This window comes from Pelobates fuscus, chromosome 10 (genome assembly GCF_036172605.1).
Source record: "Pelobates fuscus isolate aPelFus1 chromosome 10, aPelFus1.pri, whole genome shotgun sequence".
NCBI classification, from domain to species: domain Eukaryota; kingdom Metazoa; phylum Chordata; class Amphibia; order Anura; family Pelobatidae; genus Pelobates; species Pelobates fuscus.
This window is the reverse complement of record NC_086326.1, coordinates 8427864-8446675: the sequence shown is the minus strand read 5'-3', so window position 1 is coordinate 8446675 and position 18812 is coordinate 8427864. Positions and strand designations below refer to the sequence as shown.

General features: G+C 38.2%; 1 protein-coding gene across 1 annotated transcript in view; it reads left to right on the top strand.

The window, feature by feature from the left end:
* Window positions 1-18812, top strand: part of NHLRC2 (NHL repeat containing 2) — a 49070-nt gene that overhangs the window by 3576 nt on the left and 26682 nt on the right. The window contains exons 2-4 of the mRNA XM_063433850.1: window positions 15345-15497; window positions 16803-17258; window positions 18436-18557. Coding sequence (XP_063289920.1) covers window positions 15345-15497; window positions 16803-17258; window positions 18436-18557 — 731 coding nt within the window. The remainder of the gene's footprint in view (window positions 1-15344; window positions 15498-16802; window positions 17259-18435; window positions 18558-18812) is intronic.

Genomic DNA, 18812 nt, shown 5'->3' with positions numbered 1-18812 from the left:
GGTAAAACAGTACCCCCTATGTACAGGGTCAAATATAGTGCTTGCAAATTAATTTCTCTGCACTTTCTCCCTGTGTTGTCATGCATGTCAATCAAATTTTAATTAATCAAATCACATAATTACGTTAAAAGATTATTTAAATATACATGTAGAATTTTAATATATATGCATTTATAGGTATTTAAATTCTACGTGTATACTGATGTAATCTTTTATGTAATTATATGTATTTATCTATATATATATATATTTGCGGTTATTTGCATTTTATATATAGATAGATATATATAGAATGTCATTCTAAGTGTATTTTGTTACCGATATATATATATATATATATTAATAACAAAATACAGTTAGAATGAAATTACATATGCATATATAATTTATATTAAATTTTGTTTCAATATTTTATTTATTTATTTTATTTAATTTATTTATTATTTTAATTATACGTATTTATATATAATATATATATGTACATCTATTATATATATAATATATATACATATTATATATATGTAATGTCATTCTAAGTGTATTTTAATATTAATATATATACTTATATTAATATTAAAATACACTTTGTATAACGTTACATATATATAATATGTATATATATTATATATATAATATATATACATATTATATATATATAAAAATGCATTTATTTTATTTTTACACATGTCTAATTATTTTTTTTAATTCTTCCCACCAGCAGGGGGACTGTCTGATATTTCAAACAGTCCCCCTGCTGGCATATCCACAGCCAGCTATAGAGGGCCATGTGATCGCTCTTTGAGAGCGATCACATGGCCCCCGGGGGCCTCATTTGCCGTGGGAGGGCTGCCTGGGCTGTGAGGCAGTCCTCCCGAAGCGGATCGCGGCGGAGGTAAGTATAACTTACCTCCTGGGGCTGCAAGCCGTTACGGCGTGCTATGCCGTCATAACGGCGTTAAAGCCCACTTAACCCGTGACGGCATAGCACGCCGTAACGGCGTTAAGGGGTTAACCTGGGTTATATATATGTACAGCATTCATCTGATTGTTCGGTAGAATCACTCCATTCATTATATTGAGGAAACTACCGAACAACCAGACCACCCAGGACTAAGTGTGCCTCCAATTACCGTTTGCAACAATGTTGCAAACGGGTAATTGGCAATCAGTGTAATGTATTCTTTGTCCTCTGGGTGGCCGCCATTCGGGAAACAAACACGTGGCGGCGGCCATCTTAAACTACCGAACAGCGGTGTTTTGCCGTCGAGTGTCTGGAACTAAAATCGGACACTTGACTAGGCAAACACCGCTGAGACCTCCATACTTCCAGAAATTCGTATGGAAACTACCGAATGACCCGCCGTTCGGTAGAAAGAACCCCACAAACAAGGGAATTTATTCAAACCCTCTCCAGGCTCTATAACACAGGCAATTCGTCTGTTTCATTCACTTGTTTGTGACCGACCGCAGGGCCAAAATGCATGGAACTGTTTTCGGATACTTTACCCATGCGGTCGGTCAATACTTTAAAGTCCCATAACTCCCGAACCGTTTATCCGAATGGGCTGATTCTTGCATATGTTGTCCCCCTGAATAAGGGCTATCAGGGGATACCTGTTTTGGAGGTGTAGCCTATGTATTTGGGGTACATCCAGGAATTGGGGAAAAAGGTGTACGGTATAATTGTGTTAAGTGTTAATCTAAGGGGAGGAAATGTGTGGGAGGTACATCCATGTGATTGGTTAATTTCATCCTCCCCCTGGGAGTGTCCTGTATGTACTTGTTTGTAATAAAAGCCAGACTGGGTGTCCCAGTCCACAGTTCTTGCTTAACCCTCAAAGCGATGTGTCGTCTCGGTCTTTGGGGGAATGGGATTGTATGCTGACTGCCAAGAGTGTAAGCCGATGTCTGCTTTTCTTGTTCAGCTGTTCCAGTGTTCGTGTGGTTCCAGTCGGGAGAATGGTGTTTGCAGTAGCTGCCTGTGCATCTGTAAAGGGGATTATCGCCTAAACTGGGTTTTATTCTCTTGTAAGTGAAACGGTCCGTTACAATAACCTGACCGTAAATAATAATAATAATAACCTGACATTAAGTAATAATAACCTTATAGTAAATAATAATAATAATAATAACCTTATAGTAAATAATAATCTGACAGTAAATAATAATAACAACCTTATAGTTAATAATAATAATAACCTGACCATAAATAATAATAGTAATAATAATAACCTGACCGTAAATAATAATAATAACCAGTCAGTAAATAATAATAATAATAATCTTATAGTTAATAATAATAACCTGTCAGTAAATAATAATAATCACCGGTCAGTAAATAATAATAATCTTATAGTAAATAATAATAACGTGATAGTAAGTAATAATAACCTTATAGTAAATAATAATAACCGGTCAGTTAATAATAATAATAACCTTATAGTAAATAATAATAACCTGACAGTAAATAATAATCTTTCAGTACATATTAATAATAACCTGACCGTAAATGTTAATAATAATCTGTCAGTAAATAATAATAATCTTTCTGTAAATATTAATAATATTAACCAGTCAGTAAATAATAACAGGTCAGATAATAATAATCTATAATAATAATAACCTGCCAGTAAATGTTAGTAAATAATAATAATCATAACCCATCAGTAAATAATAATAACCAGTCAGTAAATATTAATAATAACCTGACGGTAAATAATAATAACCTGACAGTAAATAATAATACTAATAATAATATTTCAGTAAATATTAATAACCTGTCAGTAAATATTATTAACCTGACAGTAAATAATAATACTAATAATAATCTTTCAGTTAATAATACTAATAATAGTCTCAGTAAATATTAATAATAATCTGTCAGTAAATAATAATACTAATAATAACAACCTGCCCACCGGGGCCGGAGAGCTCACAGTGCCAGAACTCGCTGCAGGTATCGCTATTTACTAAACGGCGATAAATGGCTCATAGCCTACTGTGACAGAGAAACTCTCACTTTAATAAATAATAATACTAATAATAACCTGACTGTAAATAATACTAATAATAACAACCTGCCCACCCGGGCCGGAGAGCTCACAGTGCCAGAACTCGCTGCAGGTATCGCTATTTACTAAACGGCGATAAATGGCTCATAGCCTACTGTGACAGAGAAACTCTCACTTTAATAAATAATAATACTAATAATAACCTGACGGTAAATAATACTAATAATAACAACCTGCCCACCCGGGCCGGAGAGCTCACAGTGCCAGAACTCGCTGCAGGTATCGCTATTTACTAAACGGCGATAAATGGCTCATAGCCTACTGTGACAGAGAAACTCTCACTTTAATAAATAATAATACTAATAATAACCTGACGGTAAATAATACTAATAATAACAACCTGCCCACCCGGGCCGGAGAGCTCACAGTGCCAGAACTCGCTGCAGGTATCGCTATTTACTAAACGGCGATAAATGGCTCATAGCCTACTGTGACAGAGAAACTCTCACTTTTATAAATAATGATAATAATAATAACCTGACAGTAAATAATACTAATAATAATAATCTTTCAGTTAATAATAATAATAATCTTTCAGTAAATATTAATAATAACCTGACCGTAAATAATAATAATATTTCAGTAAATATTAATATTAATAATAACCTGACAGTAAATAATACTAATAATAGTCTTTCAGTAAATATTAATAATAATCTGTCAGTAGATAATAATAATTCTAATAATAATAACCTGCCCACCCGGGCCAGAGAGCTCACAGTGCCAGAACTCGCTGCAGGTATCGCTATTTACTAAACGGCGATAAATGGCTCATAGCCTACTGTGACAGAGAAACTCTCACTTTAATAAATAATAATACTAATAATAACCTGACGGTAAATAATAGCCTGTCATTAAATAATAATACTAATAATAACCTGACGGTAAATAATAGCCTGTCATTAAATAATAATACTAATAATAACCTGACCGTAAATAATATTAACCTGTCAGTAAATAATATTAACCTGACCGTAAATAATAATACTAATAATAATCTTTCAGTAAATATTAATAATAACCTGACAGTAAATAATAATAATAATCTGTCAGTAGATAATAATAATACTAATAACAACCTGCCCACCGGGGCCGGAGAGCTAACAGTGCCAGAACTCGCTGCAGGTATCGCTATTTACTAAACGGCGATAAATGGCTCATAGCCTACTGTGACAGAGAAACTCTCACTTTTATAAATAATAATAATAACTTGTCAGTAAATAATAATAACCTGTCCACCCGTTATCGCTATTTATTAACCCCTTAAGGACAGACGACGGATGTATTCCGTCATGATTCCCTTTTATTCCAGAAGTTGTGTCATTAAGGGGCTAAACTGCAAGATAATGATGATAACCTGTTGGTAAATAATAATAATACAAATAACAGCCTGTCAGTGTCTCTTCAATTTGGCTTTTAGTAGATAACCACCAGGCGTGGTGACTAAAGTGTGAATTGCCAGGAATTCGGTGTATATTTCATAGTTTTAGGTCAGAGTAACTAAAACTTCACACATGCCAACTTTTATTATTTCATGAAATATTGTACAGTTTTAATCAAAATTATTCAACCCCCATTGAATAACAGGTTTATTGTCGAAATGTACAGACTTTCAGCTGTTTGCAATGAACCAATCAAACAAAAGCAATTTAAATTAACTCAACACAACAAATGATTCAAGTATAATGACTTCTCCACTCTCAAAATTCTTCAACGCCTTTATGGCCAGTATCTGTAGTACTTATAGCGCTCCCTTTAGCTGTTAAGATCTGTGACAAATGAGATGCATCGTTTCTGAGGAATCTTAGCCCATTGCTCATGAGCAGCGGCCTCCAGTTCAACCACCTTCTTCATATCCTTAACCCCTTAAGGACACATGACATGTGTGGCATGTCATGATTCCCTTTTATTCCAGAAGTTTGGTCCTTAAGGGGTTAAAGGACCACTATAGGCACCCAGACCCTTCAGCTCAATGAAGTGGTCTGGGTGCCAGGTCCCTCTAATGTTAACAACCCTGCAGCTGAGGGTTAATCAAGCCTCTTTTAACCCCTTCAGCCCAGCGGGGGTGGGGGGAACAGAATGACCCTATAGTGCCAGGAAAACAAGATTGTTTTCCTGGCACTATAGTGGTCCTTTAATTGTTATATCAGTTGTTCGTTAACTACTTCCCAGCAGGTAACCTTAGTAGATTCCCAGTTTGCCACCAATAATTTTGCAGCCAACAATATGTGTATAACCAATGCAGAGAATTGCCTAAATATTTGAAGCATGTTTAGATGCAATACAAAAATATAGAAAGTATTTAAATAAAAAGATTTAACTTACAAGGAAAGGTTAAAGGATCTTAACATGTATAGCTTGGAGAAAAGACGGGAATCAACACAGTAAAGGAGGAGACTACATTTAATAGAAGAAAAACTACCACAAGAAGAGGACATAGTCTTAAATCAGAGGGGCAAAGGTTTAAAAATAATATCAGGAAGTATTACTTTACTGAGATGGTAGTGGATGCATGGAATAGCCTTCCAGCTGAAGTGGTAGAGGTTAACACAGTAAAGGAGTTTAAATTGGGCAGACTAGATGGGCCGAATGGTTCTTATCTGCCGTCACATTCTATAAGATGCAAGGGAGTAAATCGAACTCCATAGTAGTCAACTTCTTTATTTTTGTGGCTATTGTGGCAAACCTAGCCACTTCTGGACACTTAGGGTGAATATTTTGTTAACTGTTGCTATGCTCGTTTTATATGCAGTGTGGAGCAGTCGTCTGAATATTATATCAGTTATGTTTTTTTTTATGTAAAACTGTATATTTTGCTGTACGGAGAGATAATGTGATTAACAGTACATTCTTGCACGCTTATCTCTCCTGTACAGCAAGGCATGCTGGGAAACAGCCTTGCAGGCTAAGTTCCCCACACAGTTCTCTGTAGTAAAACCCCTGGAATGTCATTCAGGAAACCCCTTGCATGGGGACTTGCATAAATACTGTGACCGTGGAATCAAATAACAGTTGGCTCCCAGACTGTGTGTCGTCTAGTCCTTGGGGAAGAGGGATTATTATTATGCTGCCTGTGTTTTACCTGCTTTATCCTGACTACCAGTGGAGATACTGTGATTATACTGCTACTCCGCTACAGCCATCATAATCCAAAAAAGAAATGACGCGCAATCCCACCAGATATGTATCAACCCTCCCATTACGAGAGTCGCATCTCCAGCTTCCATCAAAGATATTTAAATTAATTTTTGCAAATCTGCTTAGAGTTGAGTACCATTTATTCGTGATCTTATACTGTACCTCGGACAAATTGAGACCATGAATATTCCTTGAAACTATACCTATGGATCTTTTCCATTCATCATAACTTATATTAATATGTATATCTTTTTCCCTGTTTATTTATTGTGAAACGGATAAGATTTTCAGGATCTCTTTCATATAGATTTAAACAGTTTGACATTATTTTCTTTATAGCATTTCAGTTTTGTAAATTTTTTTATTCAAGTTTTACTTGTTTGATTTATCCTTGATTAAATGGTAGTTCAGATATCCCTTCACCCTTATATAAGTGAATATCTCTTTACTATCAATATTAACAGATTAAAAACATTAAAGTAATTTTAATTTTACTGTTTCTTACCATATCGTCAATTGCCTTAATACCATGGTTAATCCATTTCTATATATTTAAGTCAATCATGTTGCTGTTTGGTTGGCATATGGGAAGACTAGCAAATATTTTATCTTGCATTTAAAAGTAATTTCTAATCTTACTCCATCTCTTTAAGATATTATTTAGAATTAGACTATTTGAGTCGAAGTGATACCTAAATTTATTTTTACCTCTCTTTATCCAAAATAAAGTACTTAATTCCTCCTTCTGTTTTCCTTTGTTATATAAAAATTGTTCCATTTTTATACCATATTTGGTTCTTTGCATTGTCAGATTGGGTAATACCGTAATTGCCGGTGCAATATTACACGCTTTCCATGTTTGTTGTAACTGGAATACCCAAGCCCCCTTGGTTAATCTTTTACGCCAATTGGTTAGAACCAATGCGTGGGCGTTTCCCTGCCCAAATGAACTTATTGAATATCGATTGAACCAAAGACAACGAACTTTCTGGACAGTGTAGAGATACCATGCGGAAGAGATAAATCCACTTTGGATATATATATATATATATATATCATTTTTTTTAATTTTTTTTTTATTATATTGATTCTCCCCCACCATGATACCTCCACACATTTCTATTTGAGGGTTTTACTCATATATTTCAACAAATCTAACAAGTTGCGTTTCATCATTCTGGTTGGCTTTTTGGTAACTTCTATTCCCAAGCACTCAAAAGAATTTTTAGTACAATCAAAACCAAATTTTTCTATTTTACTGTTTGTGATAAATTAAAAGACGTGCTGTAGATTTATTTAGATTTAATTTATATCCTGAGTATAATGAGAACTCGCTTATAATATCCGTTACCTTATCCATGGATATCAGAGGGGCGCTCAACGTGAGTATCACGTTGTCTGCATACATTGTAAGTTTTATTATCTCTTCTGATACCTCTACCTTTAATGGAATCTTTCTCTTATTATACTCGCCAGTGGTTCTATTGTCATTAAATATATTTAATAATATATATATTGGTGGGGAGTGTGGGCACCCCTGCCTTGTGCCATTCCTCAGCTGCAACCACCTTTTTCAGATCCCACCAGAGATATTTTTTTTATGGGGTTCAAGTCAGGTGACTGCAGAAGTCGTCCTGGAAAATTCTACAGTGGCAATCACAACCAAACTTTGGTGGAATATGAGGTATGCTTGGGGTCATTGTTTTGTTGGCAGGTTCAATAACTGCCACGCTTGAGCTTCCTCAGAGATGGCATGATGTTTTCTACTAGGATTTCCTGCTACTTTAATGAATCCATCTTGCCTTCCACACACTACAGGTTTTCAGTGCCAGAGGATACAAAGCAGCCCCAGACTATCACCGAGCCACCACCATGCTTAACTGTAGGCAGAGTGTTTATTTGTGTATGCGTCATTCTGCTTAATTCAGAAATACCGCTGACCCATTGCGCTGAAAAGTTCCAGTTTTGTTTCATAACTCTACAGAATCCCAAACTTCTGTAGCTTATTTATAGGATTTTGAGCATAGTGGAGCAGATTTTTCTCGTCCCTTTTGGGTTGGAACTCTTCTGCGTTTTAGTACACACCTTACTGTGCTCTCTGAAACCTCAGTGCCTGTTGCCACCAAGTCTTGTTGAATTTAGGGAAGCCACTTGAGAACTGAGCGTGGATCCAGCGAAGGGCAGGCTATTTGAGCTGCTGTCCATTCTCAGCACTCTCTTGTGACTAGTTTTTTGCTTTCATTGTGTTGAATTATTTCAATTGCTTTTGTTTGATTTGTTCATTGCAAACAGCTGAAAGTCTGTACATTTCGACAATAAACCTGTTATTCAATGGCTGTTGAATAATTGCATTACAACTGTATGATAGATATAAATATATCATTTCTCTCTTTTTTTTTCTTATTTCAAATTTGCAAAATATAAAATATGAATATGAAATATAAAAAATGAAGCAAAAATAGCCAGTATGTGGCTTAACCTAAGCAGTAGAACTCCTCAAATTTAGCAATTTTAAACCCAAGTTCGCAGTTAAAGGAACACTGGAGCTTTAGGAATGCAGATGTATGAAACGTGGAAAGGAAGCTTACAGGAAGGGGGTGTACTGACCAAAACACTCTTTTCTTACAACACAGTTTTGTTGGAGTAACTTTTTCATTTTCAATCAGGTGAAAATTCTGGGCCGAGACCGAAACCAAAAATTTAGGATGCCCTTGGGCGAAAACCGAAAATGACTTTTTTCCCCAAATTACCGTATATACTCTAGTATAAGCCGACCCGAATATAAGCCGAGGCCCCTAATTTTACCCCATAAAACTGGGAAAACTTATTGACTCGAGTATAAGCCTAGGGTGGGAAATGCAGCAGCTACGGGTAAATTTCTAAATAAAATTAGATCACAATAAAATTACATTAATTGAATATTTATTTACAGTGTGTGTGTATATAATGAATGCAGTGTGTGTTTGCATTCATTATATACACACTGCATTCATTATATACACACACTGCATTCATTATATACACACACTACATTCATTATCCACACACACTGCATTCATTATCCACACACACTGCATTCATTATCCACACACACTGCATTCATTATCCACACACACACTGCATTCATTATATACACACACTGCATTCATTATATACACACACTGCATTCATTATATACACACACTGCATTCATTATATACACACACTACATTCATTATCCACACACACTGCATTCATTATCCACACACACTGCATTCATTATCCACACACACACTGCATTCATTATATACACACTGCATTCATACAGCGTGCGTTTGTGTGAATGCAATGTGTGTATATAATGCTGTGTGTTTGTGTGAATGCAGTGTGTGTTTGTGTAAATGCAGTGTGTGTATATAATGCAGTGTGTGTTTGTGTGAATGCAATGTGTGTATATAATGCAGTGTGTGTATATAATGCAGTGTGTGTGTGTGTGTGTTTGTGTAGTGTGTGTAAACTGGGTGAGGTGGAGGGCATTTTTATTACTTTAATTTTTTAATTTTAATATCATTTTAATATTAATATATTTTAATATTATTATTTAAATATTATTATATTATTTTAATATAATTTTATTTTAATATTTGTATTTTTTTATTGGTTTTTGTCCTCCCTCCCTGCTTGTTGCCTGGCCAGGGAGGGGGGCTCTGTTAATCCCTGGTGGTCCAGTGGCATTGGCTGTTCAGTGGGGGGGCTGGCAGCGAGCTGTTACTTACCTCCCAGCAGCTCCTGTCAGCTCCTCCGTGCAGCTCCCCTGTCAGCTCCGTTCTGCTCACAGATTAAGTCTCGCGGTCTGTGTGCCGCGCGGAGCGTTGCCACGGTAACCCGTGGCAACGTTCTGACGGCCGCGGGTGTCGCGAGACTTACTCTGTGAGCAGAACGGAGCTGACAGGGGAGCTGCACGGAGGAGCTGACAGGAGCTGCTGGGAGGTAAGTAACAGCTCGCTGCCAGCCCCCAACAGGACCGCCAGGCTTGTAATGAGCCCGGCGGTCCTGGTCTTTAGACATTAACTCGAGTATAAGCCGAGTGGGGGTTTTTCAGCACAAAAAATGTGCTGAAAAACTCTGCTTATACTCGAGTATATACGGTATTTAAAAAAAGTTTTTTTCCTATAATTTTATTAATATTAGACTTTTTAATGAATTTAATTAAAAGGACCACTATAGGCACCCAGACCACTTCAGCTCAATGAAGTGGTCTGGGTGCCAGGTCCCTCTAGGGTTAACCCTGCAGCTGTAAACATAGCAGCTTCAGAGAAACTGCTATGTTTACATTAGGGTTAATCCAGCCTCTAGTGGCTGTCTCATTGACAGCCGCTAGAGGCGCTTCTGCTCTTGTCACTGTGAAAATCACAGTGAGAAGACGCTGCCGTCCATAGGAAAGCATTGAGACATGCTTTCCTATGGACTGATTGAATGCGCGCGCAGCTCTTGCCGCGCATGCGCATTTAAGCGGACTTTGGCAGAGGGAGGAGAGTTCCCCCAGAGGGAGGAGAGTTCCCCAGAGAAAGGTAAGTCAATAACCCCTCTTGAGCCTGGCGGGAGGGGGCCCAAAAGACCCTATAGTGCCAGGAAAACGAGTTTGTTTTCCTGGCACTATAGTGGTCCTTTAATCTAATATGAAAAACTTCCCTTCTCTTTTAGTGGTCCCCCATAGTGTTCCTCTCCCCTCCCTTTTTTTTTTTTGTGTTCTTTCCTCCCCAGTCCCAGTTAATGCAAGCATGTCTGTTAAGCTATACACTACCAAAATAAAAAATGTTGAAACTTTTTTTTTTTTTTTACATTTTGGCAAATTTGATACGTTTTTGGCCGAAACGGGAAAGGCCCATTTTCGGTAGAAGATTTTGGTAGCCGACATTTCGGTACATCTCTAATCAGGTGTTTACTTCATACGTTTTTACCTCCTGCTATGTAAGTTGAACTTCAATCACACAAAGGAGGCTCTACAAGGCTTTTAACAGACCAGACAATATGATATTCTAGATCAGGGCTGTCCAACCTGCGGCCCCCCAGATGTTGCTGAACTACAACTCCCATGATTCTTTCCCAGGGAATCATGGGAGTTGTAGTTCAGCAACATCTGGGGGGCCGCAGGTTGAACAGCCCTGTTCTAGAATAAACAGATTGTGCAATAAAGGAAGTTTAAACATTACATGACACTTTGCAGGAAGGTGTTTAGGGAGGTGTGACTAGGGCTGTATAAGCAAAGTGACTTAACTCCTAAATGGCAGAGAATTAAGCAGGGGCAAGATCTGTACACCAAACCCACTTCATTAAGATACAATTATTTTGGTGACTATGGTGTCCCTTTAAATAGAAAATTGGTCCCTGGCCTGCCTCTTTGGCTGAGATCATCAGAATTGGTCATCTCCGCCAATTCAATGCTTTCCTATAGATCATCATTGCTGATGCCAGCAAGCAGATCAGGGGCAGAGTCAGCAGCATCAGACTGGAATAAATATACGATTTTACTATATTTAGGGGGGCTATATGGTGATTGTAACACTATAGGGTCAGGACTATATGTTTGTCTTCCATTAAATAAGGGATCCAAAAGCAACTAATTTACGTGATTGACTTCCCTTCTGTATGAATGATTCACAGGCTGTCATGATTTGCCGCCTCTAACGAAGTTCTAATTCTTCCAAAGCCACTGATGTACATTTTGGCCACCCCATTCCACTTACACATCTATTTGTAAACATGGCATACAGCCACAACTCCTTAAGGATGCTGGATGGAAATTTTCCCTCAAGGCAGTACTACCCTTAAAGGCACATGATGAAAAATTTCCAGAATTTACTAAAATTAACTCCAGATTGTCGCAATCATGGAAATTTGGGGTTAATGCTACTGCAGCCAGGCTCAATGTCAGAGGCAGACCGGCAGCAGCCAATTGCTCTGTCCCAGCCCATGTGATCGCTCTGACAGTCAGAGCGATCACATGTGCTGCAGGGTCTGCTGAGCCACCGCCCTCCAGTGACTGCTGTGACCAAAATACAGATAACAATATTTTATTTTTATTAAAGCCCTAAACATTAACATTTACTTAATTTTAACACTTGGGGGTTTCAATTTGTTTAATTTATTATTGTAATATGTAAAAACTATTTATTTAGCTGGGATGGGTGTAAGTTACTGGGATATTGAGAAATTTAGTATTATGCTATTTAAGGGTGTAAGGAACACTATAGGGTCATGTATTCCACCATTTACACCCCTCTCCACCCCTTACCCTCCTAGCCCCACTAGTATTACTTGTATCCTGCAGCTGCTGGCTCTGCCTCTAATCTGCCTTCTTGGCTGACCTCAACAGAAGTCATTCTCTGAGCTAATCACAATACTTTCCCATAGGATTGGCTGAAACTTTCGAGGAGCCAGATCAGGGGCAGAGTCAAACACAGCCCTGTCCAATTAGCATCTCCTCATAGAGATGTATTGAATCAATGCATCTCTATTAGGAAAGTTCAGTGTCTCCATGCAGAAGGAAGTACCTCTGGTAGCCATCTGAGGAGTTGCTGGTGGAGTTATCCCTAGGCTGTAATGTAAACACTGCATTTTCTCTGAAAAGACAGTGTTTACTGTAAAAAGCCTAAAAGGAATTATTATACTCACCAGAACAAATACAATTAGCTGTAGATGTTCTGCTGACAGTAATAAAAAGTTTACATACAAACAAAAAGTTTGCATTCGCAACCTGCTAAAATGCTCCAAAATGGGACATGGAACCAGCATCAGTATTCAAAGTTTTGAGGAAATAAACCCTGCAATGGCTGTGTCTCAAATGAGCCCATTCAAAATCCACATATACCTGGCAAAGGTACATATGGGGTAATTGCTGTACTCAGACGACATAGCTGAGAAACCTATGAAGTATTATACAGCAGTAGCACACATAAGGCTTGCAAAATATATAGTAAAAGCTCTTTGTACGTGTCAAAAAAGCAGAAAAAGGCTTAAGGTCAGCCTGCCTAGGCATAGGGCCCCCAGGGTATTAACCTCGAAGCATTACCCACACCAACGGAGAGATACCCGCCGCAGGCGTCGACTTACCACCAGGGCCTCCTGTCGCCCACGAGGTGGGATGGACTTGGTCTCCCTGAGCCTCCAGATCCATGGCTCAAAGTTGCTGGCCCGCGTGTCGGCCTAGGGCAGGGAGAATGTCCCGTCTTCCTCACACTGTGCCGTGGCCTCTATTGAATTCCCTGCCTCCATCATGAACTTCCCACATGTGGGCATCAGCTAAGCTTGGACTGGCTGTCTGTAAACCACTACTGTGCAGGATCCAGCTGGTTTTCTCTTGTATAGCCCCCCAGTGTGATATGAGGGGGGGAGGGGGGTATACAATCACTTTGGAGATGTATTGAATCACTTTGTCCCTTTAGCATGCTAGATTGGGGGTAAGTTATATGCTAAACATATGCTGAGGGTATATACCAACTTGCTTGAATTTGTAGGCTTCTACTAGGGATGGGGGTTCACACCTTTACTTATTGACTTGTGATATGGCTGTACATAATTTGCTTAGCAGGATTTCACTCAGCATGTTCATCTCTTTAGCCTGTGCATTCATTTATTTTCATTTCCACATGTCTAGCAAGTCCATATAGTTACTCAAAGCAATCTATTGTTAATCTCTCATGTCATGTGACATTGCTGAAACCTGTATTTAACTCTGCACTCAAAAATAAATATATATTTTTTTTTAAAGCAGAAAAAAATGCTTATTACCACTACATTTGGTACAAACGAGTGAAAAAATGACTTCACGCTTAGGTTCAAAATATGCCATTTGAAATATCCTGGGGTGTCTTCTTTAAGAAACCGTAAGCCATTATGTGGTAGTTTAAAAAGCAACCTGCTAAAATGCTCCAAAATTGAACACTGACCCATCAGCACCATCTATGAAAATCCACACTTCAAAAACTGAAATTGCCACGTCTCTTTTACAGCACTGTAACTTCACAAAATAGCCCTACCCACTGTAGGACTATTTTGTGAAGTTACAGTGCTGTAAAAGAGACGTGGCAATTTCATTGTTTTACTCAGAAGATGTAACGAATCATAATTTGGTGGATTTTATCACAGTGAAGACTTTTTTTTTCCCACCACAAAGTTTGACATAAATTGTTCAAAAAACAGAAAAAACAAAAACAATCTTACTACAATATTCAAGAAACGGCTACATAAAAGTGCCAAAATAACCTTGGTTAAATATCCCGTGATGTCTACTTCATGTAAATATACTCTTTTGTGTGGCAATTTTGTTTTCTGTGATGGCTATAAACTTACAAACATACAAACTTCTAAAATTGTTTCACATTGAATTTTTTTTTAGGCCTTGTATTTTGTAGCCTGTAACTTTGTGTAATCTATAATTCAAGACACATAAATGAATTATTTTGAATTACTTTTCCTAAGCTGGACATATTATTCACATGTTATTATTGCAGAAACTACGGGGGAATTATTATTATTTTTTTATATTAAATAAGAATTTATATTATGTGTTGGTGCAATAAATAAGAAAAATGCAAAATGTACCAAAATGGTTTGTGTCCTTAAGTGTCTCTCCAACTTCTGAAGCTGTGTCCTCAAGGGGTTAATACAATAAGAACCTGCAGAATTGTAGCATCTGAGGCGATTTGCTAGAAGTTGGTTGAGTTACACAAACCGCTCCTGCGCTTACGTCCGTGTTTGTACAATAACATGTTCAATGGCAGTTAAAGGGACACTATAGTCACCAGAACAACTACAGCTTAATGTAGTTCTGGTGAGTATAATAGCTCCCTTCAGGCATTTTCATGCAATTGCTGCCTTTTCAGAGAAGTCTATAACAAGTGGAAGTTGGGCTCTGTTTCAGCGCATGATGAGGGTCCTCCAACACGATCTGTTCCTGTCATTCAGTAACCATATTAAACAATTTTTCCGTGAAGCCAATGCTCGCTTCAGAAACCTGAAACCAAACCTTGTTCATTGTTTTATGTAAAACTGTAAAAGCAGAGTGTTGCTTTATTACAAGTGGCGTCTTGAAGCAGCCAATTGATTTGTTCTTGTTGAGCCGTTTTTATTAAATGGGTTCTATTGCTGTTCTAGGTCTGGAATGGTTGAACACAGAATGTCCGCTGTCTCTGCACGGCAATCTGCACGGGAAGGTTGTGGTTCTGGACTTCTTTACATACTGCTGTATCAACTGTATTCACCTCCTGCCGGATCTACATGCCCTCGAAAACAAATATTCTGATACAGGTATTAATTGCATTATTAATGGTAATTATAGAGCACTGCCATGTCCTGGACACATGAGCTTACTATCTAGAGCAGTAGTTCCCAATTCAGTTTTGAAAGCCATAAACCGTCCAGATTTCACAGATTTCCCAATTCTGTTCCAATGGTGGAACTGAGAGGATTGATGTGTGGGCTGAGAACCACTGAGACCATTAAAGGATGTTTTATTTTATTCTCCTTTTTATTATTTATTGACAACAGACAAACAATCTTAATCTTCTTTTAAAAGTGCTTTTCTGATGTAGAGGTTCTGATTGATGACACCAAGTGGCTTTCCCAAACATAAATAACCAAAAAGTGATGGCACTGGGGTAAATCCAATTTGTTTTTTTTATCAGGGTTCCAGCAGTAGAACTTCTTTGATTAATGATATAAATTTGCAGAGATCCTAGATATTCAAGGCTCGAGCACACCAATCTCCAGTTTTTTAGCACCTCGATACAGCGCACACAGAGAATTTGCAAGAAATTTCTTCTTTTTTTGATCCAAAGGTCAAAAATCGATCAATGTTTCAATGTCACATATTTACACACACAATCAATGCAAGAGGAGTTGCACGAAGACCTTTATCAAGGTGTATCATTTTTATTACTGGAAATTTAGTGACCTAATTAATAAATGACAATTCATGCAAATAAAGAAATGCAGCCCTTCCAGTTCTCTGTGCTCATTATACTTTTAAAGGTACGCTATAGTATCAGGATACAAACCTGTATTCCTGACACCATAGTGCTGGTGTGGCTGTTTAGGCCCCCAGTCCCTCACTCAGAAAAGCGAAAAGGTTATTTTACATTCCTGTATCCCAATATGATGATCTCAGCCAATTTGCTGTTTTCCCATTGTAAAGCATTGGGAGACTATTGCACATGCGCGGTAAAACTCCACGCTGCGCCAATCGGCATCTCCTCATAGAGATGTTTTGAATCAATGTATCTCCATGGGGAGCGTTCAGGATCTCCATGCAGTGCAGTGAGATGCTGTACGTGACACAGGAAGTACCTCTAGTGGCTGGCTGAGTGACTGCACCTAGAGGCGTTACTAGGCAGCAATGTAAACACTGCCTTTTCTCTGAAATGGCAGTGTTTACACTTGTATAGCCTGCAGTGACAGGCTTTAGACACCAGAACCACTACATTAAGCTGTATACTGTACATTAAGCTGTATACTGTACATTAAGCTGTAGTTGTTCTGGTGACTAGTGTCCCTTTAAATGCCATAAGACTCCAAGTTTAAAAGTCCTACAATTCATGTGTAATCTTTCTTCAGATGGTCTTGTCATTGTTGGTGTGCATTCGGCGAAATTTCCAAATGAAAAGGTTCTGGATAATATAAAGAGTGCGGTTCTCCGATACAACATCACGCATCCAGTGGTGAACGATGCTGACGCAACCTTTTGGCAGGAGCTGGAGATCACCTGCTGGCCCACTCTGGTTATACTGGGTCCTCAGGGAAACCTTTTATTCTCCCTGATTGGAGAAGGGCACAAGGATAAGTTGTTTCTGTTCACTGCCATGGCAATAAAGTTTTACAAAGACAGAGGCGAATTAAATTTGGAAAGAATTCCTGTGAAATTGTACAAGGACTCTCTGCCTCCTTCACTTCTGCTTTTTCCTGGGAAGGTGACTGTAGATGTTTCAGGGGACCGTCTGGTGGTGGCAGACACTGGGAATCATAGAATTCTGATTTTAAAGAAAAATGGTCACATCCTTCACATTGTAGGAGGTAAGTTACAAACACAATGCCAGTCTTGTCAAATGATGTTTTAAAGGGGCCTCACATAAGTTCAGGTGCAATGTGTAGGTTTGATGACTTAAATGAAAGGGATCACAGTATTTCGCTAATCTCACTGCACAATAGGGGAGAACAGGCCAAAGAATAGGTTGGTATGCAGTGCATCATAAGGTAGTTATAACAATATAATAAAATAACCCTTGCTATTAAGCAACAGTATTGTCATTCGTTATCAACATGAAAATACAATAAATCCAAAATAAAACAAAATTACTTGTACACTGCAACTCCATGAATGCACAATAATATGCGACTGGTTCAGGATCAGTTTCTGGTGAGAGACTTGCCAACGCTCTGTTTCCATATTCATAAACCTGGTTTACTTTATACATGGAGTTGAGTCACGGCAGCTGCAGTTCTAGGAATTGCTTACACCGCCATTTATAAAGTTTCTATATTACTTCTATCTGCTTTTAGAATACGGTTTATGATGATTGATTAGTTATTACTTTGCTTTCCTTCTTACAGCTGATTTTATGTTTACTGGGCTGTCATTAAATGGTCACTCTATCGACATTGCAGCTCATCGTGGTGACATTGAAGTCAAGTTTATGCCACCTCCCCTTCTCCCCCCTGCTGGCAATGATAGGTGGACAATGCCAGGGGCTTGGGTTACTTATATAAAATAATATAAGGAATCTAGTATAGGTATTCTCTCTCCATTATTTAAACCAAACGCATAACTTGCTTTATGCTAAATATTAAAAAATATCTCCTCCCTGCATGGTATGTAACGGCAGTGACCGTGATCGAGCTCCCAGCATGCTTCACTTTAAACCTGTCACCTTTCTGCATGGGAAGAAATCGTGCATGTTCTTGCATGCGAATGATTGTCAAGGGAAAGGTTTGCGATGCTGATGGCTGTGTCCCCTCCTTTGAAATTTGGGGACTTTTTCCAGTGTTCAAGGTCTCAGTGAAACAAAATAGATTTCTGGCACTTGGGACGCAAGCAATCGTACATCTAGATGTAAAAGACTCCACGGTAGAGTACATGCCAGCATCTACGTCTTAGGGAAACAGGTTTTTGTCTTTCTCTTACCTAATGAAGAAAAAAAAAAAACCTTTCACTAAATCTAGGCTTAATCCATGAATTCCCTGTCTGGTGTAGGACCTGAAAGTGGCTGGAAGGATGGAACTTTCTCAGAATCGTCCTTTAATTCCCCTCAGGGAGTCGCTATTAAAGACAATGTCATCTATGTGGCCGACACGGAGAACCATTTAATTAGAAAGGTAACGTGCGTATCTATAATTCCTATAGACAAACTGATGTGGATCCATAGAACAGGAACTACACTCGTCCAAACAGAACACGCAAGGTGCAATCTGTAACGAGGTCGGCACAACCTCCGTATACATATAACGCAGCAGAAGGCCCAGGCACACAAGGGTTCAGTGACAGTTTAAATGGGACTTTACGTACAAAACAAGCAGTGATCCTTGTGTGCCTGGATCTTTCTCGATGTTTCTATATGTAATGTGGATCCG